This window comes from Pituophis catenifer, unplaced genomic scaffold, assembly GCF_029215685.1.
Source record: "Pituophis catenifer annectens isolate HBS135680 unplaced genomic scaffold, rPitCat1.0.hap2 SCAF_8, whole genome shotgun sequence".
NCBI classification, from domain to species: domain Eukaryota; kingdom Metazoa; phylum Chordata; class Lepidosauria; order Squamata; family Colubridae; genus Pituophis; species Pituophis catenifer.
The window spans coordinates 11,349,118-11,377,082 of NW_027256888.1; the positions used below are offsets into that span (position 1 = coordinate 11,349,118).

General features: G+C 39.5%; 1 protein-coding gene across 3 annotated transcripts in view; it reads left to right on the forward strand.

Moving 5' to 3' along the window:
* FRYL (FRY like transcription coactivator) overlaps positions 1–27,965 on the forward strand; it is a 132,098-nt gene that overhangs the window by 77,393 nt on the left and 26,740 nt on the right. For all 3 annotated transcript variants that reach the window (XM_070948879.1, XM_070948878.1, XM_070948877.1), the window contains 17 exons: positions 469–637; positions 2,090–2,349; positions 2,963–3,103; positions 5,547–5,715; positions 8,221–8,305; positions 10,163–10,275; positions 11,302–11,452; positions 12,222–12,325; positions 12,989–13,174; positions 14,493–14,694; positions 15,189–15,310; positions 16,421–16,611; positions 18,122–18,216; positions 21,083–21,690; positions 23,372–23,469; positions 25,211–25,381; positions 25,699–25,839. In XM_070948879.1, coding sequence (XP_070804980.1) covers positions 469–637; positions 2,090–2,349; positions 2,963–3,103; positions 5,547–5,715; positions 8,221–8,305; positions 10,163–10,275; positions 11,302–11,452; positions 12,222–12,325; positions 12,989–13,174; positions 14,493–14,694; positions 15,189–15,310; positions 16,421–16,611; positions 18,122–18,216; positions 21,083–21,690; positions 23,372–23,469; positions 25,211–25,381; positions 25,699–25,839 — 3,006 coding nt within the window. The remainder of the gene's footprint in view (positions 1–468; positions 638–2,089; positions 2,350–2,962; positions 3,104–5,546; positions 5,716–8,220; positions 8,306–10,162; positions 10,276–11,301; positions 11,453–12,221; positions 12,326–12,988; positions 13,175–14,492; positions 14,695–15,188; positions 15,311–16,420; positions 16,612–18,121; positions 18,217–21,082; positions 21,691–23,371; positions 23,470–25,210; positions 25,382–25,698; positions 25,840–27,965) is intronic.

The window sequence follows — 27,965 nt, forward strand, 5'->3', positions numbered from 1 at the left end:
TTTTAAAGTGGTTAAGGTTGAGAAACACTGGCCTATCCTAGGCTGCGTTAGACCTAGAAGCTGATTTATTTTTTTTTTAATTTGATTTATATGCCGCCCTTCTCCGGAGACACAGGGCGGCTTACAATGCGCTAAGCAATAGCCTTCATCCTTTTGTATATTTATACAAAGTCAGCTTATTGCCCCCACAACTGGGTCCTCAATTTACTTACCTTAGAAAGGATGGAAGGCTGAGTCAACCTTGAGCCTGGCGAGATTCGAACCTGCAGTAATTGCAGGCAGCTGGTCTTAATAACAGGGTGCTTTAGACCACTATACTACCAAGGCTCTTAAAACATTTCATGTTTTAAGCCACAGTGAGAAAAAGTGAGAAAGAATTTATAGTTAACATGAATCTCTCTCCCTGTGATTCCGTAATTTCATACTGTTTAGTAATCTCAATTTATTGAATACATTTATATTTTCTAGATCCTAGAGCCCAAGATGTTTCGCTACGCTCATAAACTGGAGGTTCAGAGAACTGATGGACTATTGAGTCAGCCTTCACCTTTGCCACATTTATATTCTGTGTCCTATTATCAGCTCTCAGAAGAATTAGCAAGAACATATCCAGAATTAACTCTTGCAATATTTTCAGGTATATGTTTCCTTAAAAAGCATATTTCTTAATATTTATTGTTTGGAATTATTGTACTATCAAAACCAAATTATAGTGATTTTCAAGTTTTTTTCTCTTAATACTGGCCTATATGGTATCTATTACTCTTACCATTAAGAAGTATGGTGTTGGTCCATAATCTCTAATTATTATGTTCTCTAATCATCATAACCCATCTTATGAATACGCACTGTACAGATATGCATCACCTTTTTGTTCCTTTCTTCGCCCACCAATCAGCAATTAACTATAGTTTGCCTTTTCATTTTAATGTGAAGTTAAACTTGTCAAGCTAAGAACAAAGCATCAGCCTAAATAATCCTCAATAATACTGCATTGTTCTAAATCAATTAATATGTAGTTATTCCTCTCTCTGCATGATTATCTGGAGTCCTTTCAGTATGAATTCAAACATGTTTGTAGCACTGAGGCAACCCTGATTGTGCTTATGCATCCATTCTGCTGCTTCTTGATCTTTTAGCGCAGGGGTGTCAAACTCAAGGCCCGCGTGCCAGATCCGGTCCGTGGAATGCTTAGATCTGGCCCACGGAGCCGCCCTGGAAACAGTGAAGGACTGGCCCGTGGTGCAATTGTAGTATTCCCTTACCTTCGTTACCGGTTCACAAATGTGAGCGCATCCACCACCTCCATACATGCGTAGGGCCTTGCGCATCCACCGAGTGTCCAAAACAGGACGTGATGGGTAGGCGGAGCCTACTGCAGCCACCGCTACTGTTTCGCCCGAACCGGATAGTATTGGCTATATACCACCACTGCCATGGGGCCTCTGCCAGCAAAAACACGCGGCCCTCCCGAGCTCAGTTTTTGCTGGCAGAGGGTTGCAGGAGGCCATCCCAGGCGAAAACAGAACTCGGGAGTCCATTTTCACTGGCAGAGCACTCCAACCACCACAGGTGCCCCCAACACGAATGACATCAAGCTGGCCATGCCCACCCTGGCCACGTCCACCCTGGCCCCCCAAGGCCAAAGACAACCCTGATGTGATCCTCAATGGAATCAAGTTTGACACCCCTATCTTAGTGGCTTTTGACTCCATCAGTCATGGTACTCTCCTAGCTCTGTTCAGGGGATTGGGAAGTGAGAGGCACAGCGTTGGAGTAGTTCTCTTTTCTCTGGGACTATTTTCAGTAGGCATTGGTGGTGAGGGTGGGGTCAAGCTGTAGACGGAGTTTCCAATCCAAAAGATACAGTTATCAGAATTTGTGTGAATTCCCTTCCTTCTACCTCCTTCTAGCCTCTTTACCTTGTAATGGAAGATCCTACTCTCTTTTCACAATCCAACAAAGGGCCTTCTTTTCTTTCTTCTTTCTTCTTTTCATATGACTGCCAGTAAATTAGTTTTGTGATAACACACACACACACACACACACATATATATATATATTCTTACCTTTAAATTATTAAACACAGAGGTAAGCCAGAGAATTCAAACCGCACATCCTTCTGGAAGACAGGTGATGCTTCACTATTTGCTGCCATGGATGAATAATATCGAATTAATGGATGTAAAACCTTTACCCACAATTCGACGGCAAGATGAAGATGAGGAGGATCTCCTAAAAGACAGAGAACTGATGGTGAACAGCAGGCGTTGGTTGAGAGGCGAAGGTTGGGGGTCACCCCAGGCAACTGCTTTAGTTTTAAACAACCTCATGTATATGACAGCAAAGGTAAATTGAACCAAGCATTGGGCAATTGATGGATTATTTTGAGAGTTCTGTTGTTTCCTCAGTTTGTCACTAGTGGAATGCTAATGCCTGTGAACTGTATTTTTTGAGAACAGAAAGAAAGAAAAGAAAAAAACAAGTATATTTAAGTTGCACTAAACGTGAAAAAAGCAATATTGCAGCCAGAGTAGACTGGATTTTTAAGCAAACTAGGGAGAAAAAAGCATTGAGCATTGTGGAACTACCTCCTGCATAAAATACATTAAATTATACCCAGTGTTTTCATTAGAATAGAATAGAACAGAACAGAACAGAACAGAACAGAACAGAACAGAATAGAATAGAATTCTTTATTGGCCAAGTGTGATTGGACACACAAGGAATTTGTCTTGGCGCATATGCTCTCGATGTACATAAAAGATGCATTCGTCAAGAATCATAAGGTACAACACTTAATGATAGTCATAGGGAACAAATAAGCAATCAAATCATATTAGGAAACAGGCAATATAAATCTTAAGGAAACCAGCAACAAGGTTACATATATATTATATATCTTTTTGAGGATTTAATTTTTAAGCAGAGAAATAATTCATATCTTAACTTTGTTTTCTAGTATGGTGATGAAGTGGCTTGGTCAGAGATTGAAAACGTTTGGATTACTCTAGCTGACAGTTGGCCAAAGAATCTGAAAATAATTCTGCATTTTTTAATCAGCATTTGTGGAGTAAATAGCGAACCCAGCCTTTTGCCTTATGTAAGTTACATGGAACTTATTTTCCTATTCCTCACTGCTGAGATGGACAATCATATATATTAAATGCAGGTAGTCCTTGACTGACGACTATAATGGAGCCTGCCCATTACGGTCATAAGTCATAACGGTTGTTAAACGGACCCACCCAGTTATATATTTTTTCTGCGGCCGTTAGGGCCTGATCTTCAGGACTTTGATCTGGGTCATAAGTCCCCCTTTTCATAACTTCAAACAGTCATAATTTCAAACAGTTGCTAAGTGAGTGGTTGTAACTCGAGGGCTACCTGTAAGTAGGGATAAATGTTTTAAAAATCACTTTTAGTCTGACCATCTTACTAGTTGCAGTTGTCTGTGCTGAAAGCAGAGTCAGAATGAAAATAGAACCATCCATTTATTATAATTATATAATTATTTATAATAATTATAAATACCGTATTTTTCAGAGTGTAAGACACACCTTTTTTCCCCTAAAAGTGGATGAAAATTTAGGTGCATCTTACAGACTGAATATGGGCATTTTAAGCCTCCTGAACACTCCGCGCATCGCATTTTTGCCCTCCCCGGCCCCCAGAAGCACTCTGCAGTGCTCCTCATGGCCTGTTTTCACCAAAAACGGCCCCATTTTTGGCTCCCAAGCCCCTCCATGCATCGCGTTTTCACCCTCCCAGGCTCCCAGAACAGTGGTGGGATTCAAAAATTTTTACTAGTGGTTCTGTGGGCATGGCTTGGTGGGAGTGGCAGGGGAAGAATACTGCAAAATCCCCATTTCCTCCCGATCAGCTGGGACTCGGGAGGCAGAGAATAGATGGGGGCGGGGCCAGTCAGAGGTGATATTTACCGGTTCTCCGAACTACTCAAAATTTCTGCTACTGGTTCTCCAGAACTGGTCAGAACCTGCTGAATACCATCTCTGCCCCAGAAGCACTCTGCACGCCAAAAACAGGTTTTTGGTGAAAATGGGCTGTGCGGAGCACTGCAGAGTGCTTCTGGGGGCCTGGGAGGGCGAAAAATCCAACGCGCAAAGGCCAAAAACTACTTTTTTATTGTTTTCCTCCTGTAAATTTAGGTGCGTCTTATAAGTGTGCCTTATAGTCTAAAAAATACGGTTATTATAATAATTATCCCCCAGTGAGGCACTACTTTGAATGGTTATGGGGCTTGTGTGCTCTGAGGAAGATGAGAGTTATGCCAGAGGTTCAACTGTACTGGACAGGTCACATCAGAGGAGTCAGACAAAGAGCGTCTCTCCCATTAAAAAATATGGTGAGACATAAATATAGAAACCCAATTACAGGCATTGCCTGAGTCAACAAGGACCACTCTAGGTGTTTGGATTCCTGGAGATCTGGTGAAAAATGGGCTACAGGACTCAGGACTATTGGTTGAGCAACCAGGCCAGGCCTGTCTCTCCCCCCAACCTGCCTCACATGGTGGTTGTGTGGAAAATAAGAAGAAAAAGGAATGTTAAATACCTTCGCCACCTTGAGTTCTGTATAAAAAGGAGAGAGAGAAAGTATAAATATAAATCCTTCCATTCCCCACCATCCAGTCAGAGCTGAAGAAGCTTCTTGGATGAGAAGCGAAACATCTTCAAAGAAAAACAAAGTCCAGTTGCCTCTTGAAAAAAGCACCTTTGGGGGAGAAAGAATTGGGGACAGGCAGAGAATATATGGTATAAAATTCCAGCTCCACCTCACTATCCTCCTGTGCTAATTCCTTACATGTTTGGCCTTATGTTGGACTTTACATAGCAGTTGGAATATTTGTTTGAAAAATAAGCATGTCTAAAAAAGGATACAAACATTATAAGTATTTCTAAATAAAAGTAATCCCATGTCGGGAAATATTTAGGAACTGTAATGGTACTTTTAAACTGAAATATGCAGAGTTTTACTTCAGTTACTCTGTTAAATATAGATTATACTGGGTTATTAAACATGTTATTTTCAGTGGGAAAATAAAAATTATACTGTTCATTTACTCTGTGTAAAAGAAGTCTATTAACAGAGTTCCATATGACAAAACATTTCAGGTGTTTTGAAACAGTAAACTATACAACTGGGATTAGGTTCGGATATATTGGTTTTGCTTTTCTAGCAAATACAGGTTCAACAATAATGAAACATGATTAGAATATAGAACAGAATAATAGATTTGGAAGGGACCTTGGAGGTCTTCTAGTCCAACCCTCTGCTTGAGCAGGAGACCCTATATCATTTTAGACAAATGGTTGTCCAGTCTCTTTGGTTATAAGTTAAAAGACAGTTATAAATTAGTTATTAGCTATAAGACACTTTAAGAACCGGTTTGGGTAATTTGTCTGCCAACAAAATTTCCTAAATTTACAGTTTTTTAAAATTAACAGTTACCAGTAAATGCAAGCCATTTTTCTAGTATATTTAACAGTGTTCTTAACGATTTTTATTTTCTCTTTGAATGGCAGGTGAAGAAAGTAATTGTTTACTTGGGTAGAGATAAAACCATGCAGCTTTTGGAAGAGTTGGTGAGCGAATTACAGCTCACTGATCCCGTTAGTTCTGGAGTGACACATATGGATAATCCACCCTATTACCGTATCATTTCTAGTTACAAAATCCCTTCTGTCACCTCAGGTGAGACAATTACATCAAACCGTTTTTAACCTATCAGGACAGATATTCACTTTGTTGGGTAACTTCCAGGGATGCCCAGCTGTTTGGATGCAAAGCAGAATGAATATTTCAGAGTGGGCTTGGCTGCCCCTAGCAGCACTTTGGTAAAGAAGCAGTGCTCTTTTCTGGGTCTGCTCCTCAAATTTAGAAAGTTTGCCATCTGCCTGTTGAGCTGTTCCATCCCCTTGGCTGCAGATATGTTTAGCAACCTACATGGTTGAAAAAAAGGAAGCAGTATATGATTCTACTAGTTGATAGGTCTAAACTTTGAAGAGATCTCCGGCTGGCCATTGCAAGGCTTTCTTTCTGTAGCATGCTTTTTGTAAAATAGCCGATGACATACAAGAGATGATTTAAGAAAAATAAAGTTTGTTGGAATAGTTAGCACTAATTGCAGGGCTGTTTGACTCTTGAGACTATAATTTTTCTTCTGTGTCTTACATAAAAATTTTGGCACATGGTTTTTAGTAGCCTGGCATGAGTGCTGTTTTCTTGGTATGAGACATCAAATGGAGAGAGAAGAGGAGAAGCATTTCAGTTCTGGCTTTGAAGGGCAGTTGTAGGGGCTGATGAGCTGACCTGGCTTTTAGCCAGAGCTGTTATAAGGAGAGGTACTGTATTTTTCGGACAATAAGATGCACTTTCTCCCCCCAAAAAGTGGGTGGAAATGTCTTTGCGTCCTATAGAGCGAATGTTGGCAAAGCCCCACCCACCCACCAGCCCCCGTCTTTCACCTCTGCCTCGGCAATTTGCCTCCTAACAGCAAACAGCCTGCTCAGCTTCAGCACAGCCTGATTTAGCACAAGCAGCTGATTGGCGGTTGGATTGGCCTCCCGGAATATCACCGATCAGCTGTTCCAGGCTGCGGGGATCGCCACCGCCCATCGCCGCCTCCACACACCCCATTTTCAGCCTCCGCACGTCCCGCTTTGGGCCTCCGCGCATCCCATTTTCAGCCTGTTCCAGGCAGCGGGGATAGGCGGCAATCCCCGCCGTCTGGAATGGGCCAAAAACAGGATGCGTGGAGGCTGAAAATGGGCACGGAGGCCGAAAACGGGATGTGTGGAGGCAGCGATAGGTGGCAGCGGTGATGGGCAGCGGCAGTGCCAATTGGTGGTGGTGATCCCTAGAACAGCTGATTGGTGATATTCCGGGAGGCCGATCCAACCGCCAATCAGTTGATCATGGGAAGCAGAGGCACATTTTTTTTTCTTGTTTTCCTCCCCAAAGGGTGGGTGAGTCTTATAGTCCGAAAAATACAGTACATACAGTAGCCACATTGGTCCAGTTTGATATATAGGTATTGGGGAGCACCCACCTTCTCAGTTCTAGGGGGCATGCTGCCAATCTGACCCAAAATTGGGGAGAGAAGACGGAAAAAGACTGAAAAAGAGTGGCTGGAGAGTAAAGTTACAAGAGCGTGCAGAGCAGGTGAAGGTTCCTGATGAGAGAGGAAGAAAAGTCAATGGGCGGTTTCTCTGGAGAAAGGGAACTGGAGTCCCAAAGAGACAACATCTTCACCCAAGACAGGAAGGAGGGAATCAGCTGTCATTGGTGAAGCCCAGGTCTCTGGGTAGGACTTGGCAGAAGACCCTAAGAAAGGGTCTTCACTTAACACAGGAGAAGTTGATTGGTTGAGCAAATCCAGGCAAAACACGTAAACAGTAATCCAGTATATTCTTTTATTTTTACTCTTGCTAATCCCAGAAACTGGATGGAGTGGAGTGAAGGGAGAGGAAATAAAGCAGTTACAGCACTCATCCCAGGCTACTAAAAACCATGTGCCAAAATTTTTATGTAAGACACAGAAGAAAAATTAGACTCTCAAGAGAGAGAAATAATTCTGACACCTGAATTGTGTTGTAAATAGCTTCACTGTATATGTTTTAAAAAAAGAAAGAAAGAAAAGTGTGAAAGCCTTCTGATTAGCTGGGTCAATTGCCAACCTTCCAAACCAAAAGATACCTTTAATTCAAAATGAACCCCATCACTCTGTGACAAAAAATTCATTCTATAACTTGTGTATTTGTCAGGAAGCTTGCTGAGCAGAGCTCATGTGGAAATCATAAATAGGAGACAGATGAAAGAAAGCAGGTCACAACACCACAGAAATCTTTTTAGCTGGATATTAGATGGTTTATCCCTTCACTGAACCATTAACTGCTCAGTGGATTGGTCTTTAAAAACACGGGGAAGTGGGGGAGACATCACTGCAGGAGTCTGCTAAGTAGAGCCTCACTTGTTCTCCCCAGCCATTACCATGCCTTGTGAAATTAATTTAGACCTTTTTTATTTATTGTATTTTTATTTAAAATACCTCTAAATTATTTGGGGAGGATTATTGTTCTATTCAGCGTAGTGGTAACGGTGATTATGATGATTTATCAGAGTTTCAAATAGCTTTCAGGAAGTCTGTCTTGCAGTTATTACTGCATTCATTGCAAATATACCACTCTTAATTTCCAGGAACTACTTCCAGTAGCAATACAATGGTGGCACCCACAGATGGTAATCTCAACAGTAAGCTTACAAAAGATAGTATTGATGAAAGGTAAGAAGGATTTATAAGATTTGAAATACTGATGGTTTTTTAAAATAAAACCTTCATAGGTCTAACTAATAAAGCCTAAACTGATACTTCATTAGATGTTGGGGACAGCATATTATAGTCGCTGATAATGACTCTGTATGTATTTGTATTGTGAATGCCAGCCTATCGAACTGGTTTTTTGCCATGTAGATAAAAGAGATACCTGATCCTACCCTCTATTGTGGGAATAGAAAATTTGAGACTTGTCTTTTTAAGACAGGGGTCTCCAGGCCGTGGACTCGCACCGGGCCATGGCAAGCCAAAAACTGGACCGCACAAACAAGCAAAGCCCCATCCAGTCTACAGAAAAACCTCTCTCCACAGAATCAGTTCCTGGTGCCCAAAAGGTTATAGTGGGGGAGGGAGCTGTTTTAAGACACCTGAAGGAGTGGGAACTAAGATGGGGGAAAGCATGGAACTAAATTTTTCCATATTATCTGTGATAATATTTTGGGTCTACCCAGAATCCAGGAAACTGAGATAGTGTGAACATTTTTTTTCAAAGGGATTCTGGTTCGCAGGTCCACCGGGAACCTGCATGTCTCTTAATGGTGCTGTGCATATATAATGTTTTTCTTTCTCCATACAACATGGAATGTTGAGTTTTATGCATTGAATCAAACCTATAAAATGTAGTTATAATTTTATCACACTCTAAAAAATTGAAGCACATTCTGTTCTCTTGACAGCAAGCTTTATTTTAGCAGAGTAGTATAGTATTTGCCTTTTGTATTATTTTAATAGTAAACACTGTGAAATATTAGCTTTGTACTTATCTCCTTCAAGTTTGAACATTTTTTAATATATAAAATACAATAATTTCTTGTCATTATATTTTTAAAAATATTTGGCTTATCTGATATGAAATTGGTCTGCCCGCCAAGGAAAGGCATGGCTAAGCACATGCTGCTTTCTACACACAAGAGGGTGTATTATATAAATTATTTCTTTTTTCCACCATTTTTACCTTGTAATCATGAGAAAGGCAGCACAAAATGTGAGAACCCTGTAACTCTTACACAATAATTTTAGGATGCTCTAGAATGGTGATGGCTAACCTTTTTGCCATCGCGTGCCAAAAACGGGGGGAAGCGCGGGGGGGGGGGTCACATGTGTGTGTGCCCACACCCATAATTCTATGCGCCCCACGCATGCATGTGCAATTCCCCCCCCCCCCCGTGCTCCCTCCCGCTTTCGGCACGTGATGGCCCGGTAGGCCCGATTTTCACCCTCCCCAGGCTCCAGAGCCTTTCTAGGAGCCTGAGGATGGTAAAAATGGGCTCCCCCCCCCCCAGAGGCCGGAAACAGTCTGTTTCCCTACTTCTGGTGGGCCCAGAAGGCCCAAAAATCAGCTGGCTGGCTGGATTTATGTATCTGAATTTTCTTGCTCATATTATTTTTTGTGGTTTTTCCTTGGTTTTATAAATATTAAATGTACTTCAGCTGAATTATCCACCAAGTCAGCAATTAGAGATTCTGCGTTTCCTACCTTGGCAGTTTATCTATGATTTGATAGTACATTACTAGTTTTCCACTCTCGTTTAGACTCTGGGTTCTTGTTATTTTCAGGACTGTTATGAACAGGAAAGACACGGAAGGCGCACTTCTCAGGGGTCTTCCATTCTAACTCCTAACATGATTAGGTTCTCATACTGTAGTTGTACATTTATCTGTGGTTTAAGCTGAATAGTTTTTATGAAGTAAAGGGCACATGAATAATTTTTCAATAAGACTTTATCGATTGGATAAACATTACAGCTACATGGAAGAATAGAAATGTGGTCTTCGATAACACTATTACTATGTTTATTCCTTTAGCTACATCCATCTGGATATCTATAGTGGATTGAACAGTAATCTGAACCGCCAGCATCACAGGCTAGAATCTCGATATAGCAGCAGTTCAGGAGGCTCATATGAAGAAGAAAAAAGTAATTCGATGTTTTATTTTCTTTAAACAATGCAAGGTTTAACTGTCAGTTACATGCATGAATTTTGTTAACTGATAAGCTGTAGAAAAATCTATTATCTTCATCTGTTGTGGCAACAAAAGTTATGTTCATTCAGCTGAAGCCCATCTGCTGAATTGTTTAATTTTTCTTTTCTTTTCCAACTGTATATTGAGGGACACTTATTATGTTACTTGGCAAAGAATAGTATAATTATATACCATATTACATGGCACATGTACATACCATAAATACGTATTTAAAGTACCTTCCTTCTATGACACTTTGACAATTTGAGCTACCCTTAATTTAAGAAAGGCATGGAGCATGGAGCAATCAGATCCACATGTTTTTACTTGATTTTCAGAACTGATTGTTATAATTCTTTTTTTTTCCCCCCAATTCAGTCTTGCACTAGACTTTGATGCCTGTTGCTTTCAGGAATACAAGTAGTCCTTGATTTACAATAATTTGTTTAGTGATCACTCAAAGTTACAATGATACTGAAAGAGTGACTTATGATCATTTTCACACTTACAACCATTACAACATTCCCATGGTCACGTGATCAGAATTCAAATTCTTAGCAACTGACTCATTTATGACAGTTGTAGTGCCCCGGGATCATGTGACCTTCTAACAAGCAAAGTCAATGGGGAAGCCAGATTCATTTAACAACCATGTCACTATCTTAACAATTGCAGTGATTCACTTAGCAACTGTGGCAAGAAAGGTTATAAAATGGGGCAAAATTCCCTTAACAAATGTCTCACTTAGCAACAGAAATTTTGGGCTCAATTGTGGACATATGTCGAGGACTACCTGTGTGTAAATAATGTTTTTATGTAGTGAATCCTGAATACATCCAAAATTTTGGAATACAAGGCAATGTTACTAAGTATGGAAAACACAGAAAATACAGCATGCATATTTGCAAATAACATATTTCAATTAATATCACTATATACAGTTGAAATATCTAATTCAAAATAATAATACTTTTGACAGGTGATTCAATGCCATTGTATTCAAGCTGGCGACTTAAAGTGATGGAACACAACGAAGGAGAGCCATTACCTTTTCCACCCTCGGGGGGTTGTTGGTCACCATTGGTGGATTATTTGCCCGAAACGTCCTCTCCAGGCATGTCTCTTCATAGGTAAGCAATATAAATAAGACACTCCCAAATCCCTCTGAATATGAAGTAGCTAAAAGAGATTGTAGCACAGTACTTTCCTTTCAGGAAAAGAAAAGAAGGAAGAAATTAAGAGGTTGTGTCTTCCTTCTAAGAAATGTATAAAATTTGTGGGAAAATGACTCCTTCTAATACTTCCAGATTATCCTTTGTTTTTTGAGAATGGAATCTTCACAGTTTATATTTCAAGACAGAAACTTAAAAAAAGAAAAATTGTTTTAGTAACTTGTATAGAAGAAATCTTTCCACAAGAGTCTTATTTGTTTTTCTGGCCTTTTATTAGCTGATCTAAGCTATATTGAATGTTGTGCCTCCTGTATCTTTAGATATGAATCATTTATTTTCCCTGCTTAATGCCTGCATACAGTAGCCTCTTCACCTCAGCCATACTGTGCAGGGCAGCCTTGCTTTGTATTTCTTTATGCTCTGAGCTGCGCTGGCATTAAGCATCTATATTTCTTTATTGAGACAACTAATTTTTATTTTATTATTATCTTTATTTAATAAGTGAGAAACAGATCATTGCCATAGTTACCGTAATAAATATCTTAAATACCTAAAATCTTTTAATATTATTGTCAATCTGTCCCGAGAGGACCAAATTTGCTTTGAATAGTAGCAATTCTAATGTAAATAATTATGTAACTATGATGCTGATTTTTTAAATTGTATTTTATAATTTCAATAAATTCCGCTGAAACAAACCCCACCTCCCACCCCCATTGGTTTATAGGTGTAACATAGCAGTGATTCTGTTGACTGACCTAATAATTGACCATAGTGTAAAGGTAGATTGGGGAAATTACTTGCATCTCCTGCTTCATGCCATCTTTATAGGTAAGTAAGCTTTTATTAAAATTGGGAAGCATTGCTAATTACCACAGTTTATGGTCTTGCACGTAAAACGTTTAATGCCAAAGGGATAATTTGATTTAAAATGAACCCAACTTGAAGAGCAAGTGAGCTATCCAGGAGCCTGGATAGCTCTGCAGACAAGGCACTGTAATTTAACACCAGCTGTCTGCAATTAAAATAAGTTCAATTCTCACCAGGCTCAAGGTTGACTCAGCCTTCCATCCTTTCTAAGGTAGGTAAATTGAGGACCCAGTTTGTGGGGGCAATAAGCTGACTTTGTATAAATATACAAAAGTATGAAGGCTATTGCTTAACGCACTGTAAGCTGCCCTGAGTCTCCAGAGAAGGGCGGTATATAAATCAAATTAAAAAAAAAAAAATACCCAAATTTTCAATGAGCATAGCAATGGCCTAAAAGACTGAAGTCTCAGGGAGAGCAATTGTTTTTTATATTTAATAAAAATAAATATACCATAGCAAGTAAGGAAAAACAATTTTGCAAGAATTCTTATCTCTTGAGTGTATGACAGCAATAAATAGTGAATAGGACTAGGCATGTTCCTTTTAAATGAACATTTAATTCATTAGCAACAGTCACATACAGATACATCATTTGATTATATGCATTTTTTTTCTTGGATGTAGGTCTTGATCATCACCATCCAGAAGTATATGAACACTGTAAACGCCTCCTGCTGCATTTATTGATAGTGATGGGCTCTAACAGTAGTGTCCAGGCTGTGGCTTCTATCCTTCTCAGGAACAAGGAGTTTAATGAACCCCGGGTGCTCACCATCAAACAAATAGCACATTTGGATTGCATCTTCACAGGTACCTTCAGTCTTCTAATTAATGCACATGGTAATCGGGAGGGGGGGGGGAAGTTCAATGAAACTTAAAGTGCCCTGTATTCATAATAATGAAAATAAAACTAAAGGTAGTCCTCAATTTACCACCATTCACTTAACAACGGTTTGGATTAACAACGACCTTTTAAAAAAGTCAGTTACAACCGAAATTCAAATTTACCACTGTTACCCTACCCCAGAAGTCAAGTGATTGCAATTTGGGTACTTGGCAACTGGCAACAGCCAATTTTAGCATCCTCTGGTCAAATGAACACAATTTGCGATGTTTCCAGCAAAAGATGCCATTGGCTAATCTGGATTCGATTTACAACTGCGTGGCTCAATTTAGGACCACTATAAAATCAGATTCTGTCACATGATGACTCAAATTATGACTGCAATGACTTACAACAGAAATTCCAGTCCCAATTACCATCGTAAGTCGAGGACTACCTGGAAAAGCTATTTCACAGCAATATGGTAGAAATTCTGTCTCTTGAATAGGTAATTGATAAAGCTACATTAATCAATACCTCTTTAATATTTTTAGAACAAACTAAAATCTAAGAACAATGGATCTAAGAACCTAAGACATTTACTGTAATAAAAATATATAAAAATCATTAAGTTGATTATCTAGAAATCTTCTAAACATTGTTTAATTTAATTTGTTATTTAAATCAGGAAAAGACAAAGATGAATTAATGGTTTATTTAACTTTTATTTTTGAAGAGCTGACTAATGCTATTGAGCAGACTTCTCTGTTTCAAAAATTTTTCACAGTGTTAATAGAATTGTTTGAAGAATTCTTAATTCCCAGTTCCAGTATAGTGAATATAGGAAGGGATGCAATGGGCTCATACATTGTTCGACTAGAATTTTCTTGATTATTTCATTTTGCAATCCTTGTTTGGTACATGACACTAATATTTTTCAGCAGGTGGCAGCACCTCACTATTAAATATAATCATGTAGAATTATTAACATGTATGTCCATTTTTTATGTTATTCATATGTATTAAATAAGAGTGATCTTACAACTTTCTATTTTCCAAAAAAACTTATTTGGGGTAGCTTTATACAGAAAACCAGATAAGGCTTCTTCCCTAGAATGGGATGTTGTAGGGATGTACGAAACATTCCGAATTTAAAATATTCCAAGTTTAAAATAGCAGTTTTCTTAAGCTGGGCTAATATTGGGCTAAAATAATGAAGTATAAAGAAATCAGAATATGTTCTGGAATTTTTGGAAGGTCAGTGTGAAGATTTTAAGAATGGTAATTATGTCTTTCTGTAATTAGGTGTTAATGATTTTATACCAGATCACCAGCCCTCTCCAATGACAGACTCAGGACTCAGTTCAAGTTCTACCTCTTCTAGCATCAGTTTAGGAAATACAAGCGCTGCCATTTCTCAGATGCAAAGCACCATTCTCAATGAAGTTGATCTTTCAGGAGAACAAGATGAAAAAATGAAGTCACTTATGGAGTTTATTACTTCAAGGTAACATTTAAATGATGGCATTTGCTCAACTGTATAGCAATGCGTATATTTTCAAAAATGTGCTAAGCTCTTGCTCAAGATTTCATAACTTCATAATATTGTGAAATATTCAGCATTACTGAGCTTTTGGTTCCATGGAAATGGTACCTGAGTTAGCGAATTTTAAGCATAAACATTTCTGCTGGAATCAGAGTAAAGTTGGGGTAAGCCCTACAATATCTTATGAGATACCTTTAGAGTTTTGTTAAGAATGGATTGCCCCACTAGGTAAATTAGGAGTAAAAATTTTATCTTCCATGTAGGATGAAATTATGGTTAGGGCTTCTTGAATCCAGAATGGTAATTATGTCTTTCTGTAATTAGGTGTTAATGATGCTTAAATTTAATGGCAGAGTTCGTTTTAGAAAATAATGTAGCAATTTAACGTTTACCAAAGAATATCTATGATTATTGTATGAGTTTCTGGTTTGATTTTTTTTTTTTTCTATCTGTAGAAAACGTGGACCACTTTGGAATCATGAAGATGTTTCAGCAAAGAATCCAAGCATAAAGAGTGCTGAGCTGTTAACTATATTTCTAAAGCATGTTGTTTCTGTATTCAAACAGTCAAGTTCAGGTATGTTTTGAAAACTTTCAATTTGCTATGATCAGTACATGTTGTAAATTTAGCAGTTTAATGAAGGAACATGTTTCATTTAGATTTTCTCTTCCAAAATAAAAATAAATGTTCAATATGTTTTCGTACATTTTGCTAAAATAAATGCGTGTAGTATCATACACATAATGCATAATACACATAATGCAGGATTTGGGTTTGGCTAGTCTAGAGAAAAGAAGGACTATGGGGGACATGATAGCAGTATTCCAGTATTTGAGAGGTTACCACAAAGTAGAGGAGGTCAATTTATTTACTAAAGCACCTGTAGGCAGGATAAGAAACAATGGATGGAAACTAAACAAGGAGAGAAACCACTTGGAATTAAGGAGAAATTTCCTTAAATGCCAGTTGGAACAATTAACCAGTGGAACAGCTTGCCTTCAGAAGTTATGGGTGCTCCATCACTGGAGGCTTTTAAGAAGAGACTGGACAGCCACTTGTCTGAAATGGTATAGGGCAGTGATGGCTAACCTTTTTGCCATCATGTGCCAAAAGCGGGGGAGTATGGGGGGGCCGCCCGCCCGTGTGCCCACACCCATAATTCTATGCTCCCTGCGCATGCCCGCATGACACACACCCCCGTGCTTCCCCTGCTTTTGGCATGAGATGGCACCGTGGGCCCATTTTTTGCTCTCCCCAGGCTCCAGAGCCTTTCTAGGAGCCTGGGGAGGGCAAAAATGGCCTTCCCCACCCCCATGGAGGCCCTCCGGAAATGATCCATTTTAGCCCTCCCCAGGCTCCTAGAAAGGCTCTGGAGCCTGGGAGAAGCGAAAAACGGGCCTTCCCCACCCTCCCAAGGCCTTCCGGAGGCTAGAAACAGCCTGTTTCCCTACTTCTGGTGGCCCAGAAGGCCCAAAAATCAGGTGGCGGGAGCTGAGCTTGCGTGCCCACCGATATGGCACCGAGGGCCACCTGTGGCACGCGTGCCATAGGTTCGCCATCACGGGTATAGGGTCTCCTGCATGAGCAAGGAGTTGGACTTAGAAGACCTCCAAGGTTCCTTCCAGCTCTATTGTGACTGATTGATAATTAATTTTAGGCACTATTAATGTTCACTGTTTCTTGCAGTTGGATTTCAGCTGGAGCAGCATCTTAGTGAAGTTGCTCTGCAGACTGCACTTTCTTGCTCTTCTCGACACTATGCTGGAAGGTCTTTTCAGATTTTCAGAGCACTGAAACAGCCTCTTTCAGCAAATACACTTTCTGATATTCTCTCCAGGCTTGTAGAAACTGTTGGAGATGCAGGAGAAGAAGCTCAGGTATTTCGCTTTTCAAAAAAAATTACAAACCGATCCTTTAATTTCTATCTTGAGTTGAATGTTAAATGAAGATTTATGCCTGGGGAATATTATGTATTTATAACAGTTATAGAGCATACTGTCATAACAAATCATTTTGAACTTCTAAAAGTCATAGATTGCTAGTTTTTTGCAATAAAAAAACATTCTAGCACTAGTGTCAGATAATGTAAGATTCTAAAATGATTTACAGACACAAACTTGTACATTCTGCTTCTTAGAGCCTCTTATAACTATGACTGGTAAAAATCAATAGCATGATTTTCTTCCATTTTTGAGGCAAGAATGAATGAAAATTGTAGTGTAACTATGCATATTATAAAAAGCAAGTTCTCGGTGGCCCAGCTAGATGTACATGTTACGGCATCCACTCTCAGGCTGTGATTTCTCAATTCAAATGTTAAAAGAAGCTCTAGATCAGGGGTGTCAAACTGGATTTCTTCAAGGATCGGATCAGGATTGTAGTTGTCCTCTGCGGGCCAGCCAGAGAGGGGGGGAGATGGGACGGACTCCTCCTGCAGCACCCTGCTGGACAAAATGGGGCATTTGCGGGGCCCCCCCGCGCCCCGTTTTGTACAGAGAGCTGCAGGAGGGGTCCGTCCCATCTCTCCCCTGGCCAAGCGTGGCCTCTCATGCCCTGTTTTCACTAGCAGAGGCACTGCGGGCCAGTCCTTTGCTATTTCAAAGCCGGTCCCAAGGGCCAGATCTAAACACCCCGCGGGCTAGATCCGGCTCCCAGGCCTTGAGTTTGACACCCTTGCTCTAGAACAGTGATGGCTAACCTTTTTGCCATCACGTGCCAATGAGGGAGTGGGAGGGGGGGTCGGCCGCACACTTGCCCACACCCATTATTCTATGCGCCCCACCCCCACACATGTGTGCGTGACCCCCCCCCCCTGCATTTCCCCCGCTTTTGGCATGTGATGGCACAGAGCCTTTCTAGGAGCCTGGGGAGGGCGAAAACTGCCTTCCGCACCCCCTCCCAGAGGCCTTCAGGAGGCCGGAAACAGCCTGTTTGCCAACTTCCAATGGGCCCAGAAGGCCCAAAAATCAGCTGACTGGCGTGCGCATGTGCAGCAGAGCTGAGCTCGCATGCCCACTGATATGGCTCTGTGTGCCCCCTGTGGCACACGTGCCATAGGTTCGCCATCACGGCTCTAGAACAACCTGGAAATGATCGATCTATTTTCATATAAACATTTGTGGACTGTGTCTACCTTATTAGATGGATAGAATAAGATCTGTAAGAATGCTTCTGTAAGTGCGTACGGTTGTAGAAAAACAGGGAAAACAAGTGGGTGCTAGGCAGAATTGCCACGAGGGCCAGGAGTCTTTACCAACCTGTCCTGTTGAACTATGTATATTGCATGTTGTATTTTATCAACGAAACGTTCATATGGTTACTTGAGTTTTAATGCTTTTCAATGTATCTGGTTTATAAATTGCCTGTGTCCTGATTTGCTGTTTATAGGGTTTTGTCATAGAACTGCTTCTTACATTGGAGTCAGCTGTGGATACATTGGCAGACACCATGAAGCACTATGATCTTCTCACTGCACTTTCCCAGTAAGATTTTTTTATGATAGCTTGCTGTAGTATGCATCTGAAATTCTTTTTACAATATTTGGGCTAGGCTTTCTTTCAAATCTCTGGGAATATATGGGCCTTTCACTCATTGGTTCAGACAGAAGTTTAAAAATACGCCTCTATTTAAAGTGGGATGTTTAAATGCCAGCGTCTGCAGTAAGGTTCAAGGAGTGGCAAGATGACAACAGCGGTGGCACAATAACTTTAAGTCACGTTCCTTTTGTACATTCATTCATTCATTCATTCATTCATTCATTCATTCATTCGTTCATTCATTCATTCATTTATTGGTTCGATTTATATGCCACCCTTCTCCGGAGACTCAGGGCGGCTTACAATGCGTTAAGCAATAGCCTTCATACTTTCATATATACCTGCTTAGTAGGACTTCGGCCCTCCCCCCCAAGCAGTGTTCTTTTTTTAGATATATATACAAAGTCAGCTTATTGCCCCCACAAACCGAGTCCTCATTTTATCTACCTCGGAAGGATGGAAGGCTGAGTCAACCTTGAGCCTGGTGAGATTCGAACTTGCAGTAATTGCAGGCAGCTGGCAGCTAAGTGCTACTTAACAGCACTTTAGTCCGCTGCACCACCAAGACTTCTGCCTTGGTACATGCCGGAATGGAACTTGTTTTGACATGCTTCTTTTGTTAACAATGTTAACAATGAAAGCAGCAAGGTCATGCAGACATTGCTGAAAATAAGACTTCTGTGATTTAAATAAATATGCAGTATATAATTTCAATAGTTTATTTGTTAATCATGAACATTCCATTTTTAATTGTTTTTCCATTTTCTTTTTTGCATTGTGCTATTCTACTTGAAAGTTCAAAACTAAAAAAAAAATTGACCTAAGCAGTTAATGAATTTCAGGAAGCAAATTTATCTGCTTTGTACAGTGTCCTAATATCCCCAACTCCTGGACCGTGGACTGGTACCGGTCCATGGCATGTTAGGAACCGGTCCATGCAAATAGCGGGTGAACAAGCAAAGCTTCATCTGCACATGAACGGGATCTAGATTTCATGTGAAACCACCACCAGCCCAGTCCATGGAAAAATTATCTTCCGCAAAACTGATTCCTTGTGCCAGAAAGATTGGGGACCGCTGTCCTAGTATACTTTCTTCCTCTTTCTGACCAATATATTCTGAAGTAAGCAAAATCTGTTCAGACCCACTTAATAAAACAAGTGATTTCTGAATACTAAAATTCAGAAATGCTTTCGAATAAATGTGTTTTAGTAAGTCTTTCAAAAATACTACTAAACTCTTCGGATTTTAGACTACCATGGATTAACATAGCTCTCCTACCATGGTACATTTCGAGGGATCCTCTTTTTCAAGATGAGGAGAAAGCATGTTTAAGAAAACCTTGAAGCTCATTTGTACAACAGATACAAGAAATGTGTACTGGTCAGTAAAAGGATATGTGGAGAAACTGTGGAGTTTTAGTCCTGTTAGGTTGTTCAGAATTCTTTCTTTTTTTCCATGGTAGTCACTTAATTTTTTATTCATTGTTCTGTGGGAATAGGGAAAGAGAAGCATACATTTATACAATATTTCACAATCACTTTTATTCAAGATAGGGTTATTATTAAATACTTGCCGAAAAATAGCAAGAGCAATTTGACAGTAGTACAACAACCTATGCCCAGAACACGACAAGTACCGAGTAAAGCTAAAATAATTGCTTAACAATATTTTGAGAAGTAACAACTTAATATGGGCTTGAGTGTGCATTAAAAAACAAAAGTACTGCTGGTTGAATATATTGAGGTAAATGATGTTCCAACAAGGATACTATTTTTATCCCTTGTTTGTTAATGGAATTCCTGTCCTTGAGAGTGGCAGCCGGCTCACTATGTTTTAACCAATGCTGCTTTATCAATTTTCTAGTCTATTTGTAAGCGGCCTTAGGTGGTCATATAATAAAATGGAGGATATAAATATTGAAAATACATCCATTCATAAGCCCTGAAAAACAGAAGGTCAGTGAGTATGATGCATCCTAATGTGATATAATGCCATGATGTCTAAAGAAAAAAATAATGATAATTCCCTCGCCTTCCTTGAAACTCATGAAAAAAGATACTGTATTTTCAGAATATAAGACACACTCCCCCCCCCCCAAAAGAGGTTGAAAATTTGGGTGTGTCTTATACACTGAATGTAGCCCCGCCCACCCACCGGCCCCCACCTTTTGGCCTCTGCCTCCCAGCAATTTGCCTCCTTGCAGAAAACAACCCGTTTCAGCTTCAGCACAGCCTGATTAGTAAAAGCAGCTGATTGTTGGTTGGATCGGCCTCCCAACAATCAGCTGTTTCAGGCTGTAGGGATTGTCATTTCCTGCAGCCTGAAACAGCTAATCGTAGGGAGGCCGATCCAACCGACAATCTGCTTCTTGTGCTAATCAAGTTGTGCTGAAGTTGAAACTGAAACTGAAACGGGTTGTTTTCTGCAAGGAGGCAAATTGCTGGGAGGCAGAGGCAGATTTTTTTTTCTTGTGCTTATCAGGCTGTGATGAAAATGAAACTGAAACAGGCTGTTTGCTGCTTGCTGCAAGGAGGCAAATTGCTGGGAGGCAGAGGCAGATTTTTTTTTCTTGTTTTCCTCCCAAAAAAAGGTAGGTGCGTCTTATAGTCCGGAGCGTCTTATAGTCGGAAAAATACGGTATGTCTTTATTTTTTTATTAACGTATAGCATTCTTGATTAAAAGAGAAGTAATGTTACTTCTCTGTATTTGAAACTGAGGGATGTTATCAACTTTTTTCTTAATTAATAATCTTAATGGTCTTGGGGTGAGGAATGTGACTTTTACCTGCCGTGTTTTCTTTTTGTTTTAGTGCTTCCTATTATGACCCATTACTGGGGAACAAATATGCAGCAAACAGAAAAAGCACCGGTCAGATAAACCTAAGCACAAGTCGTGTTAACTCTGGCAACTTTGTAGGCTATTACAGTCACATGAAAAGCAATTCTTTGCGGCTGAGTTTGATAGGTGAAAGGAAAAATGACCGACGGAGGAGCAACACGCTGGATATAATGGACGGAAGGATAAATCACTCCAACAGCTTAGCAAGGACTAGAAGCCTTTCCTCCCTGAAAGAGGGAGGAATGCACGATGTGCAGCCTACTACTGATCCTGTCAATCTGATGGCCACCATATTCTGGATTGCAGCCTCTTTGCTGGAATCAGATTATGAATATGAATATCTCTTGGCTCTCAGACTCCTCAATAAACTTCTTGTTCATTTGCCTCTGGATAAACCTGAGAGCAGGGAGAAGATTGAACAGATGCAGAGTAAATTAAAATGGAATAATTTTCCAGGCCTTCAGCAGTTATTCCTGAAGGGGTTCACCTCTGTGTCAACCCAGGAAATGACAGTTCACTTACTTAGCAAACTCATTACAGTTTCCAAGCATATGTTGGTGGATCCATCCCAAGTAGCAGGTATTTTTCAAATGTTTTTGGAATTATACTGTCCAGAATTGTGAGTTAATGTAGGGGTTCTTTTATGTGTTTTGTTATTAGATTTGTTGTTAGATTTCTAGTGAATCCTTCCTGTTCAAGGCTGCTTCCAAAATTAGAAATTATAAAGCATAAAATTGCTACCATTTAAATGAAGATAAAATTAAAATGCATTTTGTTTCCCCGGGAGCCTAACAGGAATGTTATTAGATAGATGAGTACTGAAGGGGACCCTAAAAATGGCCTCTCCTTCAGATAGTGCCTAAGCCATTTAGGGCTTTTAAGGCCAATGTCAGCATATTAAAAATGTATCTAGCAGTGCCAGAGCAAAACTTTCAGAATAGGCATCCTAGGATTTCACCAGCTTCTGACCTACAATCTTGCTGTTGCATTTTGTGCCATCTGCATTTTCTGGGCACTTTAGGAGCAGCCTGAAATGCACCAAGCAGTAGTTAAAAAAGGATGTGGATGGGCTATATTGCTAAAACTGTCCAGCTCATGAAGAGTTACAATTTATATAATCGTAATTCTGTTTGGGGTCTTCTTGCTGTAGTTGTTATTTGGAAACCTCACAATAACAGGGGGCCAAAAACCACTCCCAAATTGGCATCCCTGTTTTTTTTCGGGATATGCATCCTTATTCAAAATGGACTTTGCCTCAATCCCTGCATGCAACTTTCTCCATACCAATAGCACCTTGGTCTTGTTTGGATTTCATTTTTGGGTTGCTTTTTCCTTCATCCATTATTAAGCTTAGGAAACATTCACAGGCAATGATTGCTTCCTTAGAATAATTAGGTGTTAAGAGGCAGTAGAATTCGTATTACCAACATTCCATGTTCTGGCTCAGCAGTTTCACATTAAACAAATGTGAAGACCAGATATGAGACACTATAGGTAAATAGCACTTGGCAGGGAACTGTCCGGTGTGCAGTTCCAGCTTAGGTTTTCTTGCACAGTCCTTTCTACTCCCTTTTTTAATAGCAATAGCACTTAGACTTACATCCCGCTTCACAGTGCTTTACAGCCCTCTCTAAGCAGTTGACAGAATCACATATTGCCCTCAACAATTTGGGTCCTCATTTTACCCAACTCAGAAGGATGGAAGGCTGAGTCAACCTTCAGCCAGTGAGACTCGAACTGCCCGCAGTCAGCAGAGGTAGCCTTCAATACTGCATTCTAACCACTGCGCCACCACGGCTCATTAAATATCCCAGGTGTCAGAAAAGTAGCCCTCCAAATCCACTTTCTGGGAGCTTATCAACAGGCGGGACACCATAGCAAGTTTTAAGAGATGATAAACATTGGGTATAAGCAACTGTCAAAACAATCAATTGGAGCAGTTTTATCTGGATTGAAAAAGAAGAGAGATTTTGGCAGAGGCACAGAATAAAGACGAGACATTGTAAAACTGATAGCATATAGCAAAGTAAATAACCTGGTATCCTGATAATTTGTACTCTTGGCCACATTGTTTAGAATTTATGCAACTGGGGCAGCCAGATTGTTTACCCTCAGTACGACAGGTTTCTTAGGCATTTTTATTTTTGCTGATATTAAAGAGTATTTATAGCTAGTGCACCTTGAAATAGTTGCCTAGAAAGGATAGAAATTAGATTTCTAAATTCTGCAGATAAATTCAACTTCATCTTTTTCTGTGCAGGATTTCCTCTTAACATATTATGTTTATTGCCTCATTTAATTCAACATTTTGATAATCCAAGTCAGTTCTGCAAAGAAACAGCTGACAGAATAGCGAAGGTAGGTAATAAGCAGAAATAATTCAACATATTTTAGTTTTCATGGGGGAAGGCAATTTGATCAAATGTGCTGTCTGTACATTCACACGCATGGGTTTGGACCTGTATAGACTTTGAAAGAGTTCTGCCACTAATATTTTTCCCAGAACCCTATCCCTGAATATCTTTCCCTCATTCTTCTTCCCTCAAATCTCTTTTGGCGGGCTGTCTTAGAATTACAATATCCAGTTTACCTTTGGTATAAGAATTCTTCCTTTTTTACTCCTATTTTTCTTCATCTATTATTCTTCTCCTTTGTGTTTTAAAGTTCCTCAGTATTTCAACAGAGTCTTATCTCTCGTACCTGTTCTTTTGTGGATGTTGTAATTGAGGAAGTCAACTTTCGTAAAAAATAAAGCAACTCAAAAAGCCTCTTCTGCCTTTATAAGAGGCTCTGAGTTCATAATATCCCCACTTTCATACTTTACACCAAAGACACAGTGAAATGGGTTGTTTCACTTGCAGTGTCCACTTTAAGTCCATTACCACTACAATAAGTAAATCAGATCATAATGCAAAAGCTCCTTCAGTCAGTCAGAAATCCAGGTTCAGGCAGTGATCCAATCTTGGGTTCATTTTTGTTTTTTTATTTAGGGTCAAAACTATTCATCCCAGCTTAATTGTGATACTTCAAACTACATTGCTGGAAAATATCGGTACTTATATTCAACAGATTACATCTGAGTGTTCTAGCAAGATAGAAGAAGAGGAGATTCAGATTCACTGTGGAAGGATGGATATGCAGTAGCAAAGTGCCTGAACTGACACCTCCATCCACTCTGCCAGAAACCTGCCCTTTAAGAAGGGGCTCAGCTGTAGTAGAGTGGGAAAAGGAAAAGGAGGGAAAGGAACCCAAAACGTGAAGTTCTGAGGTTACTGGGAAGATCAGAAGGGAGGTGATATAGAGTGGCAAAGGAAAAAAAATGTGGCAGCTGAGGTTGGATAGAGCCATAGTAACAACAATGGTAAGAGTGTGGTAGCTAGAAGAACAAAGGACAGTGATAGCAACAGTTTAAGGTTGGACAGTGGACAATCAATTGAGGATGATAAGACATGTTGCCCAAACCCTCTAAAAGAGCCCGAAGTGCTGGCATCCAGGAGGTCCTCACCAAAGCAGAAACCTGGCTATTCTGTATCTCATAGAGAAAATCCCAAACATTGGCATCTAAGTGAGTTGCATGTATGATGCTTTGAGTAGGCCCAGAGCTCCAGCAGGAGCAATGGGACAGCCAGACTGAGTCCTTACATTGGCTGTAAGCAACAGCTAAGAAAAACAGTATTGCTGGTTTCTTGATGCTTTTATCCCAGACACCAGCTTTCAACCCAAATTTCTAAATGCTGCAATGCCACACAAACTGGGCACTGAAGTGAATAGATTTATCTATTTAGAGTAAATGTATTGCAGTCACTAGGATTTAAGACAATCATAACTAACAGAGGAACAACTCTTTTTCAGTCAATCTGCTCTATCTAACACTGGATTCACACATTGTTTGCTTACCCAATCAATTTAACTAACCGACTAGCTGGGTTTATAGATACCAGAACCAAGCAAAGCACATTATTCCATAATGGGATTTTGAACTCAGACAAAGCCTATTGTCATATTGACTGTTACAAGTTGTAATAAAGTCAGGGCTCTTTTAAAATTAAATGTTTAGATAGATATTCTAGTAATTAATATTTTGACTTTTTGTTTTTAGGTTTGTACAGAAGAGAAATCCCCAACTCTTGCTAATTTGGCTCATATGATGTGTTTATACAGTACACACAGTTACTCCAGAGACTGCTCCAATTGGATTAACGTAGTGTGCAGATATTTGCATGACTCATTCTCAGAAACAACTTTTAATCTGATAACATACCTTGCAGAGGTAATAATTCTTTGTACGTTTGGGTATTTCTTTGAAGTATTGGATACTATTTTCTGTTTGAAGATGCACATTTTGCTTTCTCACATTTTAGTGTTACCAAATGGATCTTCCCAGTTCTAGTTCGATACTTTAACCATTATACTACAGTGGCTTTTAAACTTTCAAATATACACTTCTAATGTTATACATCAGATAATACTTAGTTTATTGAATGTGAGGGCAGGTCCATTAAAGACATTTGTTATCTAATAGCTTACTACTTTGCATTTAATGTCGTTTGTTATTTTGGATAATCCATTTTACACATCTGTTTTTAGCTGTTAGAAAAAGGGATCTCCAGCATGCAGCAGTCTTTGCTGCAAATCATTTATAGCCTTTTGAGCCACGTTGACCTGTCCACAGCACCAGTGAAGCAGTTCAATTTGGAGATCATCAAGATCATTGGCAAATATGTGCAGGTGAGTGATTTAAAGGGACATCTTTGAAAATGACATATCTTTCCATTTAGGGAAATGGATTTTGTGTTCTTCTGGATCAGGATGTACAACTGCCACATTTTGTCCAGCATACATTAATATTTTCAAACTTTGCAACTTTAAGATATGTGCCCTTCAACTCCTAGAATTTCTCAGCCATGTACGCCCAATGCAAAGAGTCAAAGCAAGCTTATTTTGGGTCAGGATGAAAATTCTAATAGCTGAAATGGACACGTTAAGGCAGAAGGCACATTTGGGTCCTTGAAAATGCCCCACCAAATACCAACGAGGGCCACATTTTTATTTTTACAATCTTAGGAACATCAAAGAGAGATGTTGGAAAAATGCATGTAGTTCAAAGGCTTTTTTTTCTTCTCCCTTTTTTTCTTTTTTTTTATCCCTGAGCAAATGGCGATAGAAGCTTTTTGTAATATTTTTATACTCTAAACTTCAGTTTTATTTAATTATTGGATATATTTTATCCAGTCTATATAATTCCACATATGGCTACAAAACATTTATTTTACACCAAAGTATTCTTAGATGTTGCTGTCCAAATAGTATTAAAGATTCCTGGATGGAATATTTTAGTTGTAATCAGTTAAAATTTATACGAGTTTTCAAAAGAAAATTTACTCATAAATCAAAATTCTGCATGGTGTATTTTTTCCCAAATGAATTTTGCACCAAATAGGGTGTTTGAATTATTTCTCTCCCAAATAGATATAGTTACTGGAATTCTTTAGCACCAAAATGTGGACATAGATAGCAGCCCAATAATCTGTTTATCCTGTGGCAATTAGAAATAAGGCTTCTAAGTAGTTCATTTAATTTAATCCCTGGCAGATATTTACTCTTGTTAACTGAGGCCTTTTCAGAAGATCAGGAACATAGGTAGATGGCTTTATTACATTTGTAGTACTGTTCATTGAGGGGTCCTTGGTGCTCTCTGAGCTTTTGGCAGTGGTTTGCTCTCCGAGCTTGCCATTTAGCTCCCAAACATTTCGTTACCAGGCTATGTAACATCAGCAGCAGGACTTCGGTTGAAGGATCTTGTCCTGTTCTTCTTAAGCTTATATATGTCTTAAGTTTATATATGTGCCGGTATGTTCAGTTGGTCACGTGATTGGCTGTTCGTTTGGTGCTATACTGGAATTCTGAGGAGCTGATTGGTTCCGCTGTTGATTGGTCATTCGAATGGTCCGGTTTCTCAAGTGCTCATATGCTGGATCTAAATCAATATGCTTGTTAATTCCCCCTTTTGTAGAATACCAGGCTTCAATAAATTCACAGCCTATGAACACTTAAGAAACCAGACCATTCGAACGACCAGTCAACAATGGAACCAATCAGCAGCAAACAAACGGCCAATCACGCAACTGATCATACCGGCACACAAGACCTATATATAAGTTCAAGAGGAACGTAACAAGATGCTTCTACTGAAGTCCCACTGATGATAATGGTAAAGAAACATTCAAGAGCTAAATGGCAAACCTGGAGAGCAAACCATCGGCAAAAGCTCAGAGAGCACCAAGGACTCCTCATTTCAACTCTGAGCTACAGATATTCTCCTTTACTGGTACTATTCGTTGAACAATAGTACAAAAATATGGCTGAAGTTTAATTAACTAGAAAAATTGTAATGCCCCATCTTTATATGTTATTACAGTTGATAAATTTGTACACGTGATTGTATAGAATCCTGGGCCACTACAAAACTTAGCAAAGCCGATTCAAGTTTGCATTGCCTTATCATTTGTTTTGTTCTCTTCTAAGCTTTCCTATTGGGGCTTTTGCTTCTTAATCAGTACTTTAGCTACAGAACTTGTGGCCAGTCTGCATAGTCATGATGTAAAAATGAAATCTAAATAAGCAAAAATACCAGATGCCATCAGGTGAGAAGAGAAATAAGGATTTTTTTAAAGTATCCACATCTGGATTTACTTTTAAGAAAAAGCAGAGGATTATAAATTCATAGTTTAAGACTTTATTAAAAACTGTAACCATAATTTTCCATTTTGACTAAACCGTTAGAGACTTCTTGATTGAGTAATGAGTAAAGTTCGCATGAAGGCGCTCTTTGTGGGCAAAATGCTCATTATTGA